Raw genomic sequence first — 23,409 nt, 5'->3', positions numbered from 1 at the left:
CTCATAGCATTCATTGTATTGCAATCATAAATAATGTTTCTTATTATTTCTTCGAGATGAATTTCCAGAATGAGACTCCAACAAATTTTTCTGCCTTTCTGTTCCCACTGAGCATGAAATCCAAATTCTGTTTCTAGGGCCTTATGTGGTCTGACCCCTCTCCAGCTCTCTGACCTCATCACCTTCTACTCTTAGCCCTCACTCCATTCCAATATGCCAAACACACTCTCACCGCAGGGCCTTTGCATTGGCTGCTCCTCTATTTGGAGGTCTCTTTCCCCAGATGGCTCACTCCCTCACTTTAATTAAGGTCTTAGCTCAAATGTCACCTCATCACAGAAGCCTTCCCTGATCACCCTGGAACAGCACAGAAGCCCACCTTCATTTGCTTTACTTTTCTCATATCACTTTCACTTGCCAGCCATATGACGCATGTGCATGTTTAATGCCAGATGCTCACGACTAGAAAGCTGGTACAATAAGAGGTGCTGTCCTCTCAGTGCTATTCCTCAGTGTCTACAGCAGCACACATAACAGGTGCTCAGTCTACCTCTTTTAAATGAAGCGCGTGTGCTGTGCGTGGTGATGAGCACAGCTCCTTCAGACACAGACCTGAGAGAAGAGAGTGCCTAACTGCCCTTGCACACCCACTTCTGTGTCTTTCCTTAGAGGGAGCTGGCCTGAGATTTCTGCCTTGCACTGGGTATATAAATCCTCCCCATGTGCTGGGGCAGATCACCTTCAATCAGTCAGAGCGTACTACAGTTTCCTGGCTCCCTTACCCCTTCTTTCCATCACTGTGAGATTAAGAAGGTAGGCAACAAATGACAGGTTACTGGCTGACGTTTTAGAGTCCCTGTTTTGTTTATTATTTCTCCTCCAACGAGAATGTCATGGCCCTGAGTCACCCTGTGTGTTTTGTTCGCTACTGCATTTCCAGATCTCAGAACAGTGCCAGGCACATAGTAGGTGTGCAGCGGGCCCCTGGATACAGCCTAGGTTATAAACATACATTCTCAGTTCATAGACTTGCATAGAATCAGTCACATAAACATCCATTTCCCTTTCGAGGCCCAAAAAGGCATACTATGGGATATGTTTACATAAAGTCTGCATGCAGTAATCAGGAAAGTATTTCCATGTAGAGGGTCCAGTAGTAAGCGACTCTACATGTAAGGACAACTTTAAGTAAGTGCCTAAATGGCATGATTTCAGGGGTTATGGTACTGCCTTCCGCCCCCAAAAATTCATCTAGCGCAAATTCATCTAGCGGCAGTACTGACATTTGAGGCCAATAACTGTTTGCTAGGAAGGGCTGTGTTGGACAGTGGAAGAAATTTAGAGGGGATCACTTTTGGGCCTGACCTCTTTGGACATCAATGTTCTCAACCATCAAATAACCACAATTTTGCCATCTTCTGAATCTGTGTTGTCTCAATAGAGTAGTCACCAGTCACACGTGGCTATTTAAAAACTGTATTAATTACAATTAAATTTAAAACATTTTAAATTCAGCTCCTTTATCCCCCTAGTTAAAATTCAAGTGCTCAGTAGCTATGTATGGCTAGTAGCTACCACTGTAGAGAGTACAAATGCAGGAAGTTCTGATGGATAACACTTCTAGACTGGTAAGGAGGGTAATGAATGAAGACACTTATTTGAAAAACTGTTTTGCCAGCTACAATGGCTGGCACAAAAAAGCACACAGAATAGTATTCCAGCACCTTGTACCCAGTCCTAGTTATAAAAAATATCTTGGTCTAGTTCCTATTAAATGTGTTACTCTAATAGAGTAAAAACGCATCAGAAAAACTCTCCTCAATTTAACCCTGTCTCAGGCCACTGGGCAGAGGTTCTAACTGGTTTACCAAATCACCTACTGTGTGCGCACAGCTGCGCTAGATGCCGCGTCCCGCTGCAGGCCCCCCAGTGGCACTGCAGGCTGTGAGACCTAGCGGAGACATGGAGTACCTTGGGTCCATTCCTTGCATTACAATCTCATCCTGCTTGCACTCCATCATGTCATTTGTAAACATAGCGTGGAAGTACGGGATTGAGGCCGCTAGGACGATCCGGTGGGCACTGAATTTGTGGTCCCCAATCTGTGGGCAGAGTGAAATATAAACAGAGACACTGAGGAATGCACATCCAAAACCCAAACTGCCCCTTCCCCCGCTTAAGCCTCTGCCCCTTGCAATGGTACTGGAGGCATCCCAGTACATGAGAGCTGAGCCTGTCATAGAGACCCTGAGATTTTCAATTCAACACACTCAGTTATAGTAGAAGAATGTAAGCAATACATCTTAATGAGGTATTAAAATGGTTAAAAAATTAGAAGCCTGAATGCTTCCAGTGGTAGTTTTTACTTATATGGCAGTCTCACTGCACTGTTCCCAACTCCCCGCCAACTCAAACACCTGATTTCTCATGTTATCCTGACCCCGATTAAAGGCAGATGGAATTGACAAACTGTCCAAGAATCCTGGAGCTCCTGACAGCAGGCTCAAGAAGGGTAAATACACAGTGACAGGAAGAGATAAGGAGAAACAAGACCAGACTTGAATAGGGGCACATGTGGGGATGAAGGACAAAGCAAGCATTGTGGGCACAAATGTTGGGGGGTCCTGGGACAACAACCAGTTCAAATGGCTGGTGCTGTGTACTGGCAGGGGCTCTGCATGGCCCACAAGGCTCAGGCCACACAGGGACAGAGACTCTCTCCAAAGTGTGTCAAACCCTTACTAAGGAGACACATCCTTAGCCTGGGGAGTCCTATAAAGAGCTTTCCAACTATCTGTCAAAAGGATAGTCTTTTTCACAAGGTTTGCCATTTATAGCTTCAAACCACATAAACATTTCCACTTAAGAACTTTCTAGTCTTCAGAAAGAACAGTCTCCCCCCCCACCATCCCTGCCCAGTTCCACATTAGAGAAATGCCAGAGCATCTCATTACCCAATGCTCTTCCCCGGGTCACATTTATTTAAGGGTTCTAGTTCAAGTTCTGTCACTATGGCCTCTTTTGCACCACTTTAGGTTTATTATCTGGAAGCTGTTCTTTAAGATCACACCATCTTCCAAACACCGAAGGGGCCTCACTGATTCAGATTCTATGAGTTCCTCGCATAATCCATGTGCTGCTCTCCTACTGGTGTTCAGGGGCATTAAATGGCTGTGTGCTCTGGGGCGGGGGTCAGAAATTAAAAAAAAAAAAAAAAAAAAGGAAATATTTCTTTTTTTTTTTTTTTTTTTTTAAGTTTACTTATTTATTTTAAGAGAGACCACGTGGGACGGGGCAGGGGCACAGAAAGAATCCCAAGCAGGCTCTGCAGGGTCAGCGCAGAGCCCGATACAGGGCTCAAACTCCCGAACTGGGAGATCATGACCTGAGCTGAAGTTGGATGCTTAACTTACTAAACCATCCAGATGCCCCTGGAAATATTTCTTAAAGTTGTTCTACAAGGTTTTTCACACCAGCAGCTTGTGGTTCCCTGATTCCTGCTCTCAGGGGCAACTTCTTTCTTCTGGTATTTATCTCACCTTTCTTTTTCTTTTTTTTTTTTTTAATTTTTAATGTTTATTTACTTTTGAGAGAGACAGAATGTAAGCAGAGGAGGGTCAGAGAGAGAGGGAGACACAAAATCCGAAGCAGGCTCCAGGCTCTGAGCTGTCAGCACAGAGCCCAACGTGGGGCTCACACTCATGAACCATGAGATCATGCCCTGAGCCGAAGTCCAACCCTTAACCGAATGAGCCACCCAGGCGCCCCTATCTCACCTTTCTAAGTAATGTCCCTATAATAGTTCCTGAGTTTTCACTTCTAGTTATTACTTGTGGCAGCCTAACTACAAACAGCCCCCAGTGATCCCTGCCTCCTGGTGCTCACACCCTTGTGCTGTCCCTCCTACACTGTCTCAGGGTTGGCTTGTCTGGCTGGGCCACATGTACTTCTGAGCAATTGGTGATAAAGTCGGGGCAGGGTTGAGGGGGGAGTGTTCCCCACAACCCTCTTCTCAGGTGTAATAATTTACTAAAATGGCTCACAGAACTCAGGGAAAATGGATTACATACTGTTACTGGTGTAATCATAAAGGGATACACCATAAAGGGACAGTGTAAAGGGATACAAAAGAACAGCCAGATGAAGAGGTACATAGGGCAAAGTCTAGATGGGTCCTGAGCACAGGAGCTTCGGTCCTTATGTGTGCCACTCTCCTCACACATGGCTACCTTCACTAAGCTGGAAGGTTCCCAGGGGTCAAAGGGTGGGACTGAAATTCCAACCCTCTAATCACATGGTTGCCTCCTCTGGGAACCAGCCCCCATCCTGAAGCTATCTAGGGGCCCACAAAGAGTCACCTTATTAGCATAAACTCAGGTGTGGCTGAAAGAGATTTGTAATGAATAACAAAGGACACTCCTATCACTCAGGAAATTCCAAGGGTTTTAGAAGTTTTTGTGTCAGGAACTGGGAAAAAAGACCAAATATTATAACAAAAGATGCTTTTATCACCCCTATTCAGGAAATTCCAAGGGTTTGAGGAGCTCTGTGCCAGAAACCAGGGAAAAAGACCAAATACATATTCTTATTATATCAGAATATCATAGGGCATATGCACAATATGTTTGAAAATGTCTTTATTAGCCTTAAACCTGGGTGACAGTTTAGCTGGCTATAAAATTCTAAGTTGGGAATATATTTTTCTATCAGAATTCTGAAGGCATTGCTCCAATGTCTTCTACTTTGTTGCTTTTGAGGAATTTAATGCCCTTCTGAACACTAACCCTCAGTATGTGACTGCTCTCGCTAGAAGCTTTTAGTACTTTCTCTTTATTCTCAGAGTTCTGAATCTAACAGGATTATACCTTGCTGTTGGTGTCCTTTATTCAGCGTGCTTTATCAATCTACAGACTTGATTCTAGTTCTTGGAATACTTTTCCATCCTATTTCTTTGATAATTTCCTCCTATTTTCTATTTTTTCTTTTCCAAAATTTCTATTAGTCGGATGTTAGGCCTCTTGGAATGTGCCTATATTTAAAAAAAAATTTTTTTTAATGTTTATTTTTGAGGGGGGAGGGGCAAGGGGCAGAGAGAGAGGGAGATACAGAATCCAAAGCAGGCTCCAGGCCCTGAGCTGTCAGCATAGAGCCCGACATGGGGCTCAAACCTATGAACCGCGAGATCATGACCCAAGCCAAAGTCAGATGCTCAACTGACTGAGCCACTGAGGCGCCCCATGTTTTTTTCACCTGTTCCCCATTTTCCATCTCTTTCATTTGGTCAGTCTCCTGGGAATCTTCTTCAACTTTATCTTTCAATATTTCTGTGTTGTAGCTTTTTATAAAGCTATCGTGTATTTTTAATTTCCAAGAGGCCCTTCTTGTTTTCTGAAGGTCTCCCCCATCCAGCTTTTTACTGAAAGAATCTTATTCATCTTTCACAAATGCAGTATTTTCTCTAACCTCTCTCAATATTATAGTTAGGGACACCTGGGTGGCTTAGTTGGTTAAGTGTCTGACTCTAGACTTCAGCTCAAGTCATGATCTCATGGCCATGAGATCAAGCCCTATGTGGGCTCTGCCCACTGGCGCGGAACCTGCTTGGGATTCTCACTCTCTCTTCCCCTCCTCCATGCTCTCTCTTTTCTGAGACTCTCAAAATAAATAAATAACCTTTTTTTAAAATGTTAATTTTTTTTCTTCTTTTTCTCCTCTTCCTCCCTGCTTTTACTGTTATTCCTCTGAGTTCCCCCCCCCCCATTTGTTTTGGTCTCTGTCTTTTATGTTAGAGGCTTGCTTTAAATGCTTCATGACAGTGGCTATCTGCTGATAATTAAAAAAAAATTTTTTTTTAATGTTTAAATTTTGAGAGAGAGACAGAGTGTGAGCAAGGGAGGGGCAGAGAGAGAGAGGGAGACACAGAATCTGAAGCAGGCTCCAGGCTCTGAGCTGTCAGCACAGAGTCTGACATGGGGCTCAAACTCACGAACCGTGAGATCATAACCTGAACCGAAGTCAGATGCTCAACCGACTGAGCCAACCAGGCACCCCTAACTGCTGATATTTTTAGAAACTGTTTGAAAGTTCTGTGTGGGAGAACTAGGCTTATCAACTTGTGGACGTCACATTGGTGACCAAGCAAGACCCTGCCATTCTGAGGACCCCTAAAAATAGTATCTTTGGAACTTTTTCTCTGTGGCAAACTTTATCAGAGATGGATCTTCCAATCTCTTGGATGGGAGTGCCTGTCTGCAGATATTCTGAAAAGTAGGTTAGAGAGGTGATGGTCCTACCATTCACTATTTAGACCTCTGCCTTAAAGCCTTTATTTTCAGTTTTGCACCATATTCCATCCCCCCTTCTTCCATCCCCCCTTCTATCCTTGGTATGTCTCTGGTTCAATATGTAAGACTGAAATTCTGGTCTCCTGGGAGAGTGGGGGAGGAGTTGTAGGCAACTAATTGCTTTTCACACAGACTTTCAACTAATCTTCCTGTTTTCAGTATTTTGTTTCTCCAATTCTGGAACTATTCCAGGGTTCTGCATTACAAATCCTCTTTCTTCTTAGTCTCTCCCCCGGCAGGCACTTTCAGTTCCTCTGGCCCTCAAAGCTCACCACACTTCCTACTTTCTGGTGTCAACATTCCATTGACCTCTCATCTACTGATACCTCTTCTCCCTCTTACTATCATTTTAATGGGATTACAGCAGAGCACGGGGGTTAAAATGTGTGTTCAATTAGCTGTGTTAAACTGCCATGCATTTATTTTTCATCTGGGAAGTAGACAGAAGACAAAAGAATAAACGGTACATGCATAAACTAGGTGACCTGGTTTCCCCAAAAAGCTCAGGTAAAGAGAAGGCAGGCCTATCTTGGGATACATTAGCCAGATTACAACTGAACTCTGTATTTTGTTAAAGGGGACAACAAATTTGTCTTTATCCAGAAGGGGGAGACCAAGCTGGGAGAAGGTCTGGAAGCTACATCTTAAGGGGAATGGCTAAAGGATAGCCCATTTGTAAAAGATAATTTGGGAGGGGGGACACAGCAGCTGTCCTCAAACCCTAGAAGGGCCATCACATGGATGAGGGCAGATCCAGAAATGACAGGGAGGCAGATTTTAGTTTATTACAAAGAATAAGGTCCTATCACCTAAGAATGTTTAGGGCGGTTCTTCACCAGTCCCAAGCCTATGAAAGGATCTTCCAATTCTATAATCCTAAGATACCACATTTTTGTGAAAAGCTTTAAAAAACCCAAATACTCTCATTTATAATCTCAGTTTTAAAAAATCACTTAAAAAATGAGATGATCAGGGGTGCCTGTCTGGGTAGTTCAGGTCGGCTGAATGACCAACTCTTGATTTTGGCTCAGGTCATGATTCCACGGCCATGGGATCAAGCCCCCTCAGGGCTGTGTGCTGAGTGTGAGCCTGCTTAAGATTCTCTCTCTCTCTCCCTCTGCTTCTCTCTGCAGCTTGTGCACACTTTCTTTAAAAAAAAAAAAAAGGAAAAGAAAGAGAGACAGAGATAGAGAGAGATGATCATTTACTGAATTCCTTTTTGTTAAGTACCCATTATGCATTATTTTCTCATTTTGGCCCTCATAGCAACCTGTGCATTAAGTAGCTACTGTGAATTCCATTTTGTAAAAGAGGAAACGAAGATTTAGAAGTTAAATAACTTGCCTGAAAATTAAGTAGCTATTATGTAAAAGAGAAGGAATTATGCTTGAGCTGTTTACTAGTGGAGTTTGAGAGGGACCCAGTAAATAAACACCTCCTCCCAGCTCAAGTTCTCAGCCATGTGGGAAATTTTTGAAATAATAAAAAAACTTACACATGATAAAAAAAATTAGATAGAACTAAACACACATACACATACCAGTGAATAAAAGTAAAGCTGGGGGAATCTGAGTAAGAGTGTTGAATTACATCAATGTCAAAATCTTAGTTGTGATGTTGTACTGAAGTTTTGTAAGATTACCATGGGGGAAACTGGGTAAAGGGTAAACAGGATCTCCCTGTTATTATTTCCTCTTTTTACTTATTTTTATTTTAGAGAGAGACAGCATGCATGGGGGAGGGGGCACAAGGAGAGGGAGGGAGAGTGGGGGAGAGTGGGGGAGAGGGAGCGAGGGAGGGGGGAGGGAGGGAGGGAGAGAGAGAGAGAATCTTAAGCAGGTACCACGCTCAGTATGGAGCTTCATGTGGGGCTCCATCCCATGACCCTGGGATCATGACCTGAGTCGAAATCAAGAGTTGGACGCTCAACCGAATGAGCCACTCAGGCGCCCTGCACTGTTATTTCAAATAACTACATCCAAATCTACAATTATCTCAAAATAAAAAGTTCATTTAAAAAAAAAAAAAGGAATAAAGCAAGGGTGCTTTGGTGGCACCACTAGAACGGAATCAGACCATTAATTTAAAGTATTGGAAAGAGCTAGGTTCCAAGTCCAAGCTAGGGCAGAAGGAAAAAAATAAATATGTGGTATAATGAAACACTCTGAACTGAAAGAGTTAAATGCATGACCACATATGGAGCTGCCTGGGTTGGATCAGGATATCAGGTCTCTGTGCACAAAGCACACACCTAGTGCCTGTGCTCACACTACTCCTTAGTAAGCGCATGGATCAACACCAGGCACTTAACTGCTCTGGAATGGTATGCGATGACTAGCATCTACAAAGCAAATTAGGGGCAATCCCAGGACTCCCTAGGTACATAAGTGTGCTTCTGAGAAAAAAACACCAATTCCAACTGAAAACCCAAACAACTTCCACTAAAGCTGCAGCAAAGACTCGGCACTCAGGCCATCTGGCTTCTACAAAGAGTGGAAACAGAACCTCTTTCTAAGCAGGGCCTCTGCACAGTAGGATCTGAAGACACTGAAGCTCACCTATAGAGTTCCTCTGTATGGTTGTTTTTTTTTTTTTTTTTTTTAATTATGAAGCCCCTGTAACTTAAAATGTCTGTTAATAGCTTTGTTGGGAAAATTAAGAGCTAATGGGGTTAAATGAAGGGGAAGAAGGTAATGGTAACGTAAAGCCACATGTGTTGTAACTCCTCTATACTTGGTTTTAAAAATCATGAACACACTATTCCGTCGATAGTTGTTAAAAATCAAAGTGGCCTCCGTGATGCAAGTACAGATATGAAAAGGAAAGTGATGTGATGTGAAGCCGGAAAAGTAGATAGGGCACTCAGAAATTCTACATTTTACTTTAAGAGTGTTAGGAAACCAGGAAACAGTACAAGGAAGGGTCTCTAAGGCCATGGAGCCATTCTCTGCAGGCAGAGCATGAACTAACTGGGAGTTGCCATTCACTTAGATGAGAAATGACACAGAAGGGCTATGTTAGGGGTAGAAGATGGAGTCAAGTTTGGGACAAGCTGCCACTGAGTGCCTGGGAGGCATCCGAACAGATACCGTGTAGTAAGTGGATGGCTACATCTGGAACACAGAGAGATGGAGTCTAGGCTCAAATGACACTTTTTGGAGTTGTCAGTGTAGAGACAAGAAGAGGTCACCGAGGGAGAGAGCTTAGAGTGCAAAGAGGGTATAAGAAGCCTTGTGGAACTCTGACAGTCAAAGCCTACCTACTGGGGACGCATCTGCAAGGCAACAGAAGGAAAGTACAGGAAGGAAAAGAAAAGAAGAGAAGCAAGGAGCCGCCTGAAGGAAGAGAAGAGCGTGGGGGCAGCGGTGGCTCATGATGCCATGTAACCATAACACATGGCCATGTGACACAAATGTGCAAGCTAGAAGGCCCAGCCTGTGCTAGCAAGGTCACCTCATACAGGCCTCCTCCATGTTTGGCTTCTCAACTTATGAGATCGTCCCTATTCATCTGACTTCTCAAGAGTTTTTTTGTTTTTTTTTGTTTTTTTTTTTTTTTAATTTTTTTTTTTCAACGTTTATTTATTTTTGGGACAGAGAGAGACAAAGCATGAACGGGGGAGGGGCAGAGAGAGGGAGACACAGAATCGGAAACAGGCTCCAGGCTCCAGGCTCCGAGCCATCAGCCCAGAGCCTGACGCGGGGCTCGAACTCACGGACCGCGAGATCGTGACCTGGCTGAAGTCGGACGCTTAACCGACTGCGCCACCCAGGCGCCCCTCAAGAGTTTTTAAGAAGATCAAATAGAAAGATGTACAAATAGAAAGATGCTGCGAACGTCATTCGACCAAATCAGCAGGGTCACTCCAAATTCCTGAAGTTCTAGTGGGAAAAAAGTGTTGCCCTGTGCAGATCATGCTGATGTTACTGCCAATCCTGAGTCTTGTTGGAGGAATGGATCTGTGCTGATTTGTCCCAGCTTGGCCACCAATGGGACATGACTCAACGGCACATTTGCAAACCTGATGTTGGTGCTCCACCACAGTAAATAGATGAATAAATCAATGACTAGATGGATGGGCTCTGGAGCAGATTGAAGCTATTTAGCTTTTTCTGAGCAGAGCCTCAGAATTGCAACATTGGTCTTATTAAATCAAGTGATAGGTAATACATGTGAAAATACCCTAGCACACTGCCAGGCACTTAGCAGAGATTTAACAAAAGTTTGTTTTTACACCCAGCTGAGAGTAACAGCCATAGAAGGCTAAGATATAAATAACTAAAATCCTCACAAGTTCAGTCTGATTCATAGAGATTAAACCTTGAGTTTTAGAGCCAGCTCTACTACAGATATAAGCAAGCTGCCCAATCCTCCTATGTTTTGCTTCTAGGTTGGACTGCATTTCCAGGTAGGATTACTACTTAATGCTGGTATAGCAAGGAATACAGTAAAAACAAACAAACAAATAAAAAAAAAACCCAAAAAACACATTAAAATTCTCAAGAGAAGCACTATAAATACTGGTAAATGTTACTGTGATCAACCACTCTATTAGAAAGTACAGCGCAGTATTAAAGGTCAAAATATTTACCAATCGCTTTATCTGATCATCCCAAGGGAGACAGCATAAGCCATATGGTACATACAAACCGTGCCAACTTCCAGGCCAGCTGTTCTCTTTCTGTGTGACCAAGGCAAATCTCTTCCCTTCACCCCTGAGCCTCAGTTTCTTCATCTGTAAATAAAGGGCTCTAACTGGATCGGGTGTCTCAATAGGTAGTAACTGTATTAATAACAGCCATCTAACACGAATTCAGCAAAGCTTTGCTTTTTGCTCATGATGGTACCCACATATGTTTGAAAAGTAATTACGCCCACCTCTTAAACGTATCATTTATCTGGCTGACAGACTGGTGCACATTTGGATATGAGAGCCCCTGGCAATAACTCTGCTGAGTCCCTGTGGCACAGGAACCTCTTCACCAGAGGTTAGTAGAATCTGAGACTATAAGCAAAAAGAACCAGAAGACCTGAGCACCTCATCATTTACCTAAATTTTGACTTGCTTTCACACACACACACACACACACACACACACACACACACACACACACACATTCACACCTAGCTTCCGTTTTTTTCCTTGGAAAGACTGGGAAATTTTCCATTCACAGCCCTGCTTTGGTGGTATCTTTAGATCAACAAGGATAGTGTAGCATGACACCACAAATTCTGTTTCCTATCAACAGACAGGTGGGGCTCAAGATTCAACCAGCTGCTTATTCAAGCAGGAAAAGCAGCAGGGCAAAATCTGAGTTGGGAGTAATCTGAGACAGGTGTTCCCAAAGAAAGCAAAAGATATGCCCAGAATAGATTTCTCTTTGATGGAAAGCATTTTGATACTTTTGCTCCTACCTTCAAACATCTCACAAGGAACATAAATAAAACACTAAGGGAACAGTTAAGTGCCCAGCCTGTGCAGACAGATTACCCTTGGGATAAGTGGGATTTAAGACTAAGCTTTTAGGCAGTCACAAGAGACGCTGAAAGTGCATAAATGGTAATCCATGATTTTACTGAGGCACAAATTTGAATCATAAAGGCTATGCAGGAAGTTGGTGCGTGAGACTGTGTCTACAAAATGGAAATGTAGTAGGGATGGATTAATCTCTAAAATTCCTTTAGGCTAGAAAATCAATAATTATAAATCCTTTAAGACAGATAGCATATCATTGTAGATAAGAGCAAGTGCTCTGGAGCTATAATACCTGGGTTCAGATCCAGGTTCTGCCATTTGCTAGCTGTGTGACTCTGGGCTAGTCACTCAACCTCTCTGTGCCTCAATTCACACATCTGCAAAATGTTATTAAACAGTACCTTTCTTGGGGCGCCTGGGTGGCTCAGTCAGTTAAGCGTCCAACTTTGGCTGAGGTCATGATCTTGCGGTTCGTGAGTTTAAGCCCCACGTCAGGCTCTGGGCTATCAGCTCAGAGCCTGGAGCCTACTTTGGATTCTGTGTCTCCCTCTCTCTCTGCCCCTCCCCTGTTCACACTCTGTCTCTCTCAAAAACAAATAAACATTAAAAAAAAATTTAAACAGTACCTTTTTCCTGGGGTTAATTGTGAGGATTAAATTAATCTCTGTAAGGCATTTAAAATAGTGCATGGCACATATTAAGTGCAATATAATTGTTAAATAAATGTCCTCAAATACAAGACTGTGTAGAAGTTTTCTTAACTATTTATTTATTTATTTATTTATTTATTTATTTATTTTGAGAGAAAGAGAGAGAAAGAGAAAGAGAGAGAGAAAGCACGAGTCAGGGAGAGGCAGAAAGACAGGGAGAGAAAAAGAATCCCAAGTAGGCTTTGCACTGCCAACACAGAACCTGATGCGGGGCTTGAACTCACAAATAGTGAGATCAAGACCTGAGCCAAAGTCGATGCTTCACCAACTAAGCCACCCAGGTGCCCCATTTTTTAATAAATATTTTATTTTTAAGTAACCTCTACACCCAAAACGTAGGGCTCAAACCAAGATCCAGAGTCCTTTGCTCCCAGCCAATAGAAGTTATTTTTAAGATCTTTAGAGAAGGGGTCAGCAAACTATAGTCTATGGGCCCAAATCTGGCCTGCCTCTTGTTTTTGTGTGGCCCATGAGCTAAGTGTAGTTTTTCACATTAAAAAAAAAAATTTTTTTAATGTTTATTTATTTTTGTTTTTTTTTTTTTAATTTTTTTTTTTCAACGTTTTTATTTATTTTTGGGACAGAGAGAGACAGAGCATGAACGGGGGAGGGGCAGAGAGAGAGGGAGACACAGAATCAGAAACAGGCTCCAGGCTCTGAGCCATCAGCCCAGAGCCTGACGCGGGGCTCGAACTCAAGGACCGCGAGATCGTGACCTGGCTGAAGTCGGATGCTTAACCGACTGCGCCACCCAGGCGCCCCTGTTTATTTATTTTTGACAGAGAGAGACAGAGCATGAGTGGGGGAGGGGCAGAGAGAGAGGGAGACACAGAATCGGAAGCAGGCTCCAGGCTCCGAGCTGTCAGCACAGAGCCTGACGCGGGGCTCGAACTCACGGACCACGAGATCATGACCTGAGCCAAAGTCGGATGCCCAACCAACTGAGCCACCCAGGTGCCCCATTCACATTTTTATATATTTGGGGGGGGGGGTAGGGAATCAAAAGGAGACTAATATGACACGTGAGAATTATATGAAATCCAAATTTCAGTGTCCACATACAGTTTTATTGGAACACAGACATGTCCATACAATCTCAAAGTTGAGTAGCTATGACAGTGACCATTGGCCTACAAAGCCAAAAATATTTACTGTTTGGACCTTTATACAAAAAGTTTGCAAGGGATGCCTGGGTGGCTCAGTTGGTTAAGCATCTGACTTCAGTTCAGGTCATGATCTCACAGTTCGTGAGTTCGAGTCCCATGTCGGGCTCTGTGCTGTCAGCTCAGAGCCCAGAGCTTGCTTCAGATTCTGTGTCTCCCCCTCCCTTGGCTCGTGCTCTGTCCCTCTCTCTTAAAAATAAATAAACATTAAAAAAAGAAAAAAATAATAAAAGTTTGCTAATTTCTGCTTTAGAGTCACAGGGAACACATATTATGAAGAGGGACGTGAATACATTCTCTAGAAAGGAAAAGATACCGATTGTAACTTAAGAACCCCCTCACCTTACATCACACCTGATTTGCTGGTATTCACAGACTCACTGAACCAGTATGAACTGTCTGCACTTTGTGGATTCAACACTGAGATAAACAGTATCTTATACAAAATGCTCCTTTTAAAAAAGGAAATGAGCTAAGCCCGATATAGAAGCATTCACACTTGAGCCATTAATGGCCTGTTATAGGCCTACTCACCACCAATGTCATTTTTTTTTTTAAACTTCAGTTTCTTAATCATAGTTACACAATTATTCTCTCTTTCTGCCCCCACCCCCACCCCCATGGAGTTTAAATGCTAATCAGTTTCAGCAATAAAGCAGCCTTGTCCATCAGAAATGGAAGAGGTGGACTGAATGGAGATGCCTTGAAGCATCTGTTTTCCTACCTCAGGTATCAACCAAACCCCTATCTTATGCAGCAACTGCCAAACACAAAGTCAGCTCAACCCAGCTCTCTACCCCTAAACAAAATCTCATTCAGATTTTAGACAAGTAAGGCTATTTCATGTTGGAGATATGAAGCCTCAGTCACAAGCACTGTATTTTTGTTTTTACCCCCTTAGTAGACTTCAGACTCCTTGAAGGCAAAAAGGGTCTCCTACATCCCTCACATAGCTCAGTAAATAGTCATTGGTATTAAAATACCAACTCTATCCTCAACAGCGACTCAGAAAGTCAACAAACAATTCCCTGTGAAAATAAATTAACTGCACATTCAGAAAGATGGCAGTTTCACTGAAGGTTATAGTCAAAATGGACAGCAGGTTCTCTTGGTTAAATTTAGAAAAGCCTATCAAAAATTGAGCAGGAGGGGCGCCTGGGTGGCTCAGTTGATTAAGCCTCAGACTCTTGATTTCGGCTCAGGTCATGATCTCACGGTTCGTTAGGCTCCACGCTGACAGTATGGGGCCTGCTTGGGATTCTCTCTCTGCACCTCCCGGGCTCTCTTTCTCTCTCTCTCTCTCTCTCTCTCTCAAAATAAATTAAAAAAAAAAAAAAAAAGATTGAGTAGGAGGCATTATGATTTTCTACTCATGTCCTTCAAATTTTTCTTACATATATAAATAGGTACAGTAAGTCTGCAAATAAGTCTAACACTTGAGGGCTACTGCAATGACAATATGTTTATTATTATTATTTACCTTTAACTAGATATATGTCACTAAATAGCCATATAATTAGGTAACTATGTATACTAATAACATATATTAGCTATCAATGATCTGTAATATAACGATGATCTCTTACTAAACTATTTTAGGTTACTTGAAGATTAACAGAAAACACTTGTGGCTTCAACACATGCCACTAAAAACCTTCCAAAAACATGACTAGCTATAGACTCCCTCTCGTGTCAGCTTTGTCTAGTGCTCCTTACCTTCTGGGAACTTCCATATTCATTCCAACCACACTATATAACATATGATTTAAACCCTAACAATGAGGCCCTTCCTCAGGACTTTTCAAATGAGAAAGAGGGACAATCCCCCCCAGGATAACAAGGGCCCATCAGATGCTCCACCACCCTCCATGTATGAAAAACCAGTCTGCAGCGGGAGGAGCGCATTGAACATGCAGGGAAGGTATCTTGACAGCATTTCAGTCCCCGGCACATCATCAATACTGTCTTTTCTCCAGTTGGATTACATGAGCCAATAAATGGTTGGTCTTGCTGAGGGTAGTTCTGCTATTAAGAGCAGAGTTCTGAGCACCGTGATCCAGAGAAAGCCCTGGGGAAGATCAGAAAAGGCGGACCTTCTTTCCCGGCTTTAGTAGATGGGTGGCTTTAGCTCTGACTGGGCCCTTGTCGTGCCTCAAGGCCCCCATTCTGCTCACCAGTCAGGTCTTAAGGGATTACAACACTCAACACAGTAAAGAGAGGTAGGTCATTTCTCCCCCCAACTGATGTGTGGATCTGATGCAATTCCTAACCACAGCGAGATTATTTTTATAGATACAGACAAGATTCTTCCAAAATTCATATGATGGGAAAAAGAACTAAAATATCTGAACCAATTTCAAGTAATAAAGTGCACGCAAATGGTCAATATGCACATGAAAAAAATGTTTAAAATTATTAGTCATCAGGGAAATGCAAATCAAAACTACGATAAGATACCACTTTACACCCACAATGATAGCTATTACCAAAACAAAACAAAACAAAATAACAAGTGCTGGTGAAGATGTGGAGAAACTAGAAGCCTTGTGCACTGCTTGTACTGCTGGTGCAAATATAAAATGGTGGAAAAGTTTGGAGGTTCTTCAGAAAGTTAAACATAGAATAATAATATGACACGGCAATTCTACTCCTAGGAATATACCCAAAAGGATCGAAAGCATAGTCTCAAAGAGATATTTGTATGCCCATAAATTCACAGCAGCATTATGGACAATAGCCAAAAGGTGGAAACAGCCCACCCAGGTCTCCATCAATAGATGAATGGGTATACAAAATGTGGTATATATACATACAATGGAATATTAGTTAGCCTTAAAAAGGAATGAATCAAGAGAATGAGAAGATAAGCCATAAATGGGGAGCAAATATTTGCAAAGGACCTAACTGATAAAGGGCTGTTAATCAAAACAAAGAACTTTTTTAAATTTTTTAACATTTATTTATTTTTGAGAGACAGAGAGAGGCAGAGTACGAGCAGGGGAGGGGCAGAGAGAGAGAGAGAGAGACACTGAATCTGAAGCAGGCTCCAGGCTCTGAGCTGTCAGAACAGATCCTGATGCGGGCTCAAACCCACAAACCAAGAGATAATGACCTGAGCTGACTGAGCCACCCAGGAGCCCCTCAAAACATACAAAGAACCCTTAAAACCTAACAATAAGAAAACAAACAAGTGAATTTAAAAAACAGGCAAAAGATTTTAACAGACATCTCAGCAAGAAGATACACAGATGGCAAATACGCATATGAAAAGATGTTCCATACCATGTCATCAAGGAAATGTAAATTAAAAAAGAAGTATCTCTGTGCATCTATTATGATGGCCAAAATCCAAAACACTGAAAACACCAAATGCTGACAAAGATGTGCAGCATCGGGAACTCTCATTCGTGCTGGTGGGAATGTAAAATGGTATAGCCACTTTGGAAGACAATTTGGCATTTTCTTTAAAAAGAAAATTTTTTTAAATCTTTATTTATTTTTGAGAGAGGGAGAGAGAGACAGAACGTGAGCAGGAGAGGAACAGAGAGAGAAGGAGACACAGAATCCGAAGCAGGCTCCAGGCTCCGAGCTAACAGCACAGAACCCGATGCAGGGCTCAAACCCACGAACTGCGAGATCATGACCTGAGCCCAAGTCGGACGCTAACCGACTGAGCCACCCAGGTGCCCCTAATTTGGCATTTTCTTATAAAACTAAACATATTCTTATCATACAATCTAAAATCACACTCCCTGAGATTTCCCCAAAGGAGTTAAAAACCTATGTCCGCACTAAAACCTTCACGTGAATGTTTATAGCAGCCACATTCATAATTACCAAAAGTTAAAAGGATACCCTGAAGATATCCTTCAGGAGCTGAATGGATAAATAAGCTGTGGTCCATCCGTCCAGACATGGAATATCATTCAGCGCAAAAAGAAATGAGCTATCAAGCCATGAAAGATTGTAGAGGAACTTTAAAACGTATATTGCTAAGTGAAAGAAGCCAATCTGAAAAGGCTACATACTACAGGATTCCAACACTCAGGAAAAGGCAAACTATGGAGACAATAAAAGGATCAGTGGTTGCCTGTGGGTGTAGGGAGAGAGAGATGAAAGGTAGAGCACAGAGGGGTTTTAGGGCAGTGAAACCATTCTTTATGATACTATAATGGTGCTTACATGTTATTATATATGTCAAAAATCACAGAACATACGCGACTAAGAGGGGACCTTGATGTACACCATAAGCTCTGATCATGATGTATTCGTGTGGGTTTGATTATGACAAGTGTACCACACTCTGGTGCAGAAACTGATAGTGAGGGGTGCTGTGTGTGCTGTGGGGGTAGTGGGTATACGGGAAATTTCTATACCTTCTGCTCAGTTTTACTGTGAACCTAAAACTACTCTAAAAAATAAAGCCTTTTAAAAAATTTTTAAGTAAATGCTGCCCCCAATGTGGGGCTTAAACTTATGACCCCAAGATCAAGAGTTGCATGCTCTACTGCCTGAGCCAGCCAAATGCCCCAAGTCTTTTTTTTTTTTTTTTTAAGGAATTAAATTAGAATACATACTACAATGTGGATGAACCTTGAAAACATTATACCAAGCAAAATAAACCTGACACAAAGGCCAATACTGTATGATTCTACTTACAGGAGAGGTCTAGAATAGGCAAATCAGAGACAGAAAAGGAGGCTCAAAGGGTTATAGGGTTCTGTTTTGGGTGATGAAAAAGGTTTGTAATAGACAGTGGGCGAGGGTGATGGTTACACATTTTAAGTGTATTTAATTGAGATAGGGAGACTGAAGGATTCCATAAATAACTGCACTTTACTCCTTTTCCTACTTCTATTCTTGCTAGGACCTAAACGTCCACCCCACTTTACACAGGCCTTATAAAGCAAATAGTGTATGTCCTCTTGTAAGTAAGGGACAAGTTAATAATGATTTCTTTAGAATAGATAACATCTAAGGAAGAACCAGATGAGAATGGCTGGGAAGCCCTCGTATGCGCATTTCAGACCACCACAGCTCTGGACATCTTGACACCCAGGCCCTATGGCTCCTGGGAATAACACCTGGGCCCCCCTCTTTGTTCCAACCAGTTCCTGGATGCGTGAGTGGACACGTAATCCACCACACCACAGTCTTCAACAAAAACCCCAAGACCATGAGCAAAGACGAGACTCCCTCTTTTCCCTTCTGAGTCTCCAGAATTCTCTGTACCTGCACTCTCTCCATACCTTCAATAAACTCAGCTTTCACCTCCTGCTGGCTTACATTTAAAGTCCATCCATCCTCTGGGTCTCTGGACCCAACTTGCTGGCATCATAATGACAAATGAATTATACATTTAAAAATGGTTTAAAATGTAAATAATAATAATAATTAAAATAGTATAATAAAAGGATAATGTGGGAGGAATCACTCTCTCCATGTCAAGATTTACTATATAGCCAGAATAAGTGGTGTAGGGATGGGGACCTTGACCAATGGAAGAGAACTAGGAACCCAGAAGTAACCCCACCCAAGTATGACCAACTGATTTTTTTTTTCTTAGTAGGCTCCATGCCCAGCATGGAGCCCAAAGCAGGGCTTAAACTCACAACCCTGAGATCAAGACCTGAGCTGAGATCAAGAATCAGACGCTTAACCAACTGAGCCACCTGAGCATCCCCCGCCACTGAATTCTGACAAAGGTACGAAAACATCTGTACCTCAAATGGAAGAAAGATAGGTCTTTTCAGCAAATAGGGCTGAGCAATTGGAAATCCACAGGCAAAGAAAAGAACTTCAGCTTACACCTCAGCACACACAAAAATTAACTCAAAATGGATCATAGATTTTTAATTTTTTTTAAGTTTATTTATTTATTTTGAGAGAGCAACCAAGCACAAGTGGGGTAGGGGCAGAGAGAGGGTGAGAGAATTCAAAGTAGGCTCCGCACCGTCAGTGCAGAGCCCAACACAGGGCTTGAACCCACAAACCAGGAGACCCTGACCTGAGTGGGGACCAAGAGTCGGACGTTTAATCGACTGAGCCACCCAGGCACCCCAGATCATAGATTTTTAAATGTAAAACTTAAAAATATAAAACTTAGATGAAAACATAGGAGAAATTCTTCAGGACCTAGGGCTTGGTAAAGAGTTATCAGATAGGAGACCGAAAACTACAATCCATAAGGAAAAGATTTAATAAATTAGACTAAATCACAATTTAAAACTTTTGTGCCGCCAAACACCCTCTTAGGGGAATGAAAAGACAATCTACAGATGGGGAGAAATATTTGCAAACTTGCAATATAAACAAATTTTATTTGCAAATTAAATACAGGCCCAATTTTTCTGGGCCTCAACTTTATCTGCTATGAAATGGGGAGACTTATATTGACTTTAAGAAAATATTTTTGGGGGGCACCTGGGTGGCTTAGTCAGTTGAGCATCCAACTTCAGCTCAGGTCATGATCTCATGGTTCATGGGCTCGAGCCCCACTTCAGGCTCTGTGCACTGACCTCAAAGGAGCCTGCTTTGGATTCTCTGTCTTCCTCTTTCTTCCCTCCCCCACTTGTGTGCACTCTCTTGCACACTCTCTCTCTCAAAAATGAATAAACATTTTAAAAAATATGTTTTTCAGAAAAGAAAGAAAATCTTTTTTTCAAAATTAAATGATACAAAAGAAATAAAAGCATTGTTTAAATTAAAAAGACACTCAGGGGTGCCTGGGTGGCTCAGTTGGTTAAGTGGATAAGTGTCCAACTCTTGATTTCGCTCAAGTCATGATTTCAAGCTCCACTTTGGGCTTCCCGCTGACATCGTGGAGCCTGCCTTGGACACTTGGGATTCTGTCTTCTCTCTCTCTGCCCCTTCCCCACTCGGATGCACGTGCATGCACTCTCTCTCTCTCTCTCAAAATAAATAAATAAACTTAAAATACTTTATAGGGATACTCAGCAGGATCTCACTTAAGAGTTCAGATCTTGGATCTTGTCCTTTCTCTGCAGGAATCCAAGGACAGGGGATCAGCAAAGAGTATGTTTTCTGTATGGTAGGAACAGGTTTCCCCAGAACTGAATAAGTGGCAAATTATCAGATTCATTACAAAGGCAGACCAGGCTAGTGTAGAAATCCTCTCACTCTGAGAGGTGTGGGATTGAAAGAAAAATGAAAGTATTATTATTTGCAAATTACACTTGTAAATTTGTATTATTACTTGCAAATAATACTATTTAATAATAGGACTTGATGCTATTTAACACTGTATTTTTGACCTATTTGCCAAATGTGAGTCCATCTGACAAAGGACTCCTACCTCCAATACATAAAGAACACTAAATGCACAACAGTTGTCTAACAAAAATAATCCAACGAGAAAATGGGCAAAAGACAAGAAGAGACAGTTCATCAGAAAGGATATACAGCTGGCAAATAAATACATGGGATGTTCAACCCTACCACCCGTTAGGGAAATGCAAATTAAAGTCACAATTAGATATCACTATATATTTAACACAATGGCTACTATAAAGAAAGTGGTAACACCAATTGCTGGTGAAGATGCAGAACTCAGTCACTCATTATATTAGTCAGGGTTCTCCAGATAAACAGAAGTGTTGTGTGTACGTATAGGGAGGGAGCCAGAGAAAGGAGGGAAGGTGGGAGAAGGAGGGGAGATTGATTTTAAGGAACTGGCTCACACAATTACAGGGGCTGGTAAATCTGAAATCTATATGGTGGGCTGACAGGAAGGAGATTCAGATCAGATTTGATGTTGCAGTCTAGAGTGTGAAATCAGCAGGGCAGGCCCCCAGGTGGGAAAATCAGACAAGGTTTTTATGTTACAATCTCGAAGAATTGTTTCTTCTTCAGGAAACCTCAGTTTTTGCTCCTGAGACCTTCAACAATTTTATGAGGCCCACCCACATTATGGAAGGTAATCTGCTTTACTCAAGGTCTACCAATTTAAATGCTAACCACATCCAAAAAAATACCTTCACTGCAACATCCAGACTGATGTTTGGCCGAACAACTAGACACCATAGTCTAGTCAACTTGACCCCCAAAATTAACCATGGTATTCATACATGCCGGTATGAATGTAAAATGGCACAGCCACTCTGGAAACTAGTTTGGCAATGTCTGTTAAAACTAAAACTCCGTTAAAAAAAAAAAAAAAAAATTAAAAAAAAAAAAAAGAAGGGGCGCCTGGGTGGCTCAGTCGGTTGGGCGGCCGACTTCGGCTCAGGTCACGATCTCGCGGTCCGTGAGTTCGAGCCCCGCGTCGGGCTCTGTCTGGGCTGATGGCTCAGAGCCTGGAGCCTGCTTCCAATTCTGTGTCTCCCTCTCTCTCTGCCCCTCCCCCGTTCGTGCTCTGTCTCTCTCTGTCTCAAAAATAAATAAAACGTTAAAAAAAATTTTTTTTTTTAAATAAAAAAAAAACTAAAACTCAATTTACTGGATGACCCAGCAATTGTACTCTTTGGGCATTTATCCCAGAGAAACGAAAACCTACCTTCATGCAAAATCCCGTAAATGAATATTCATAGCAGCCTTATTTGTAGCCCCAAACTGGAAAGAACCTAAATGTCTTTCAATGAGTAAACGGTTAAACAAAACATGGTACATCCACACCACGGCATACTAGTCAGAAATATTAAGTTAAAAACTATCAGTACATTTAACAACCTGGATGGCCCTCAAAGGCATTATGCTGAGTAGAAAAAGTCAATCTCAAAACGTCACGTACTTCATGATTCCATTCATACAGCATTCTTGAAATGAGAGAAGCAGAACAAATTCGTGGCTGCCAGAGACTAGGGATGGAGGGTGGGAGGGGGATGGGTGTGACTATAAAGGGGCAGCACAAGGGAAATCTTTGTGGTTACAGAATAGTTCTATACTGTGGAGGTCATTCCGTATGTGGAGGTCACGGGCAACCTTGACAAGAGCAAATGGTGGCGGCCTGACGTAAGTAACTTACCTATCTTACTAAATCATGAGGTCTACCAAGGGAGCAATCTTTGTATGTTTCCTGAACTAGTTCTGGCAATGAACGCTCAGTATTTGTTGAATGAATAAAGTTTCTGAACGAATCAACTCAAAATATAATGGAGTCCGTCATGTCAGTCCCCATTTTGTTGGGCTCCCTATTGCCTACAAGTCAGATCCAAATCCCGAATTAGCCTCTATCTACCCCAAATCCCCACCATGCCTTTCTTCTCAGCTCTTGGCAATTCCCCTAAATCACCCTATTTCCTCTGCTGGGATCCTTATCCCATATTTTTCTGCCTGGTGAATTACTGCTCATCTATGAAGATCCAGCTCAAATGCTCCCTCTTCTATGGGGCTTCCGAGACTCCCAGGCAGTGGGCATCCCCATCCTGTAGTGCCTGGTACAAGCCTCCAGCATAACTTGTAGCATTTTTATATTGTCTCTAATGAATGTCTCCCCATCCAGAACGAATGTTCTTCCCGCAGAAAGGAAAGGCTATGATGTCCTAGCACTTAACACAGTAACTCATTGCCAAGTGTACTTAATGAATCCCAGAGCCCATTTCATCTAAGAGATAGCTCTCAGTCTTTCATCTGAGATACAAACAAATAACAAAACTTCTGATGAGTGCCATCTCTTCTTTTTAACCTTGATCTTTTGGCTCAGGACTACAGAGCTGGTGGGAGGAAGGCACTGAAGCATCAAGAGGGTTACTATCTAG

The 23,409-nt window shown here is 42.2% G+C and overlaps 1 protein-coding gene across 5 annotated transcripts in view; it reads right to left on the bottom strand.

Annotated features, from left to right (window-relative positions):
* KLHL18 (kelch like family member 18) overlaps window positions 1-23,409 on the bottom strand; it is a 55,943-nt gene that overhangs the window by 20,346 nt on the left and 12,188 nt on the right. For all 5 annotated transcript variants that reach the window (XM_030306382.1, XM_032591852.1, XM_030306376.1 and 2 more), the window contains one exon: window positions 1,972-2,102. In XM_030306382.1, coding sequence (XP_030162242.1) covers window positions 1,972-2,102 — 131 coding nt within the window. The remainder of the gene's footprint in view (window positions 1-1,971; window positions 2,103-23,409) is intronic.

The sequence above is a fragment of the Lynx canadensis genome, chromosome A2, assembly GCF_007474595.2.
Source record: "Lynx canadensis isolate LIC74 chromosome A2, mLynCan4.pri.v2, whole genome shotgun sequence".
Classification (NCBI taxonomy): domain Eukaryota; kingdom Metazoa; phylum Chordata; class Mammalia; order Carnivora; family Felidae; genus Lynx; species Lynx canadensis.
This window is presented reverse-complemented; position numbering and strand designations above follow the sequence as displayed.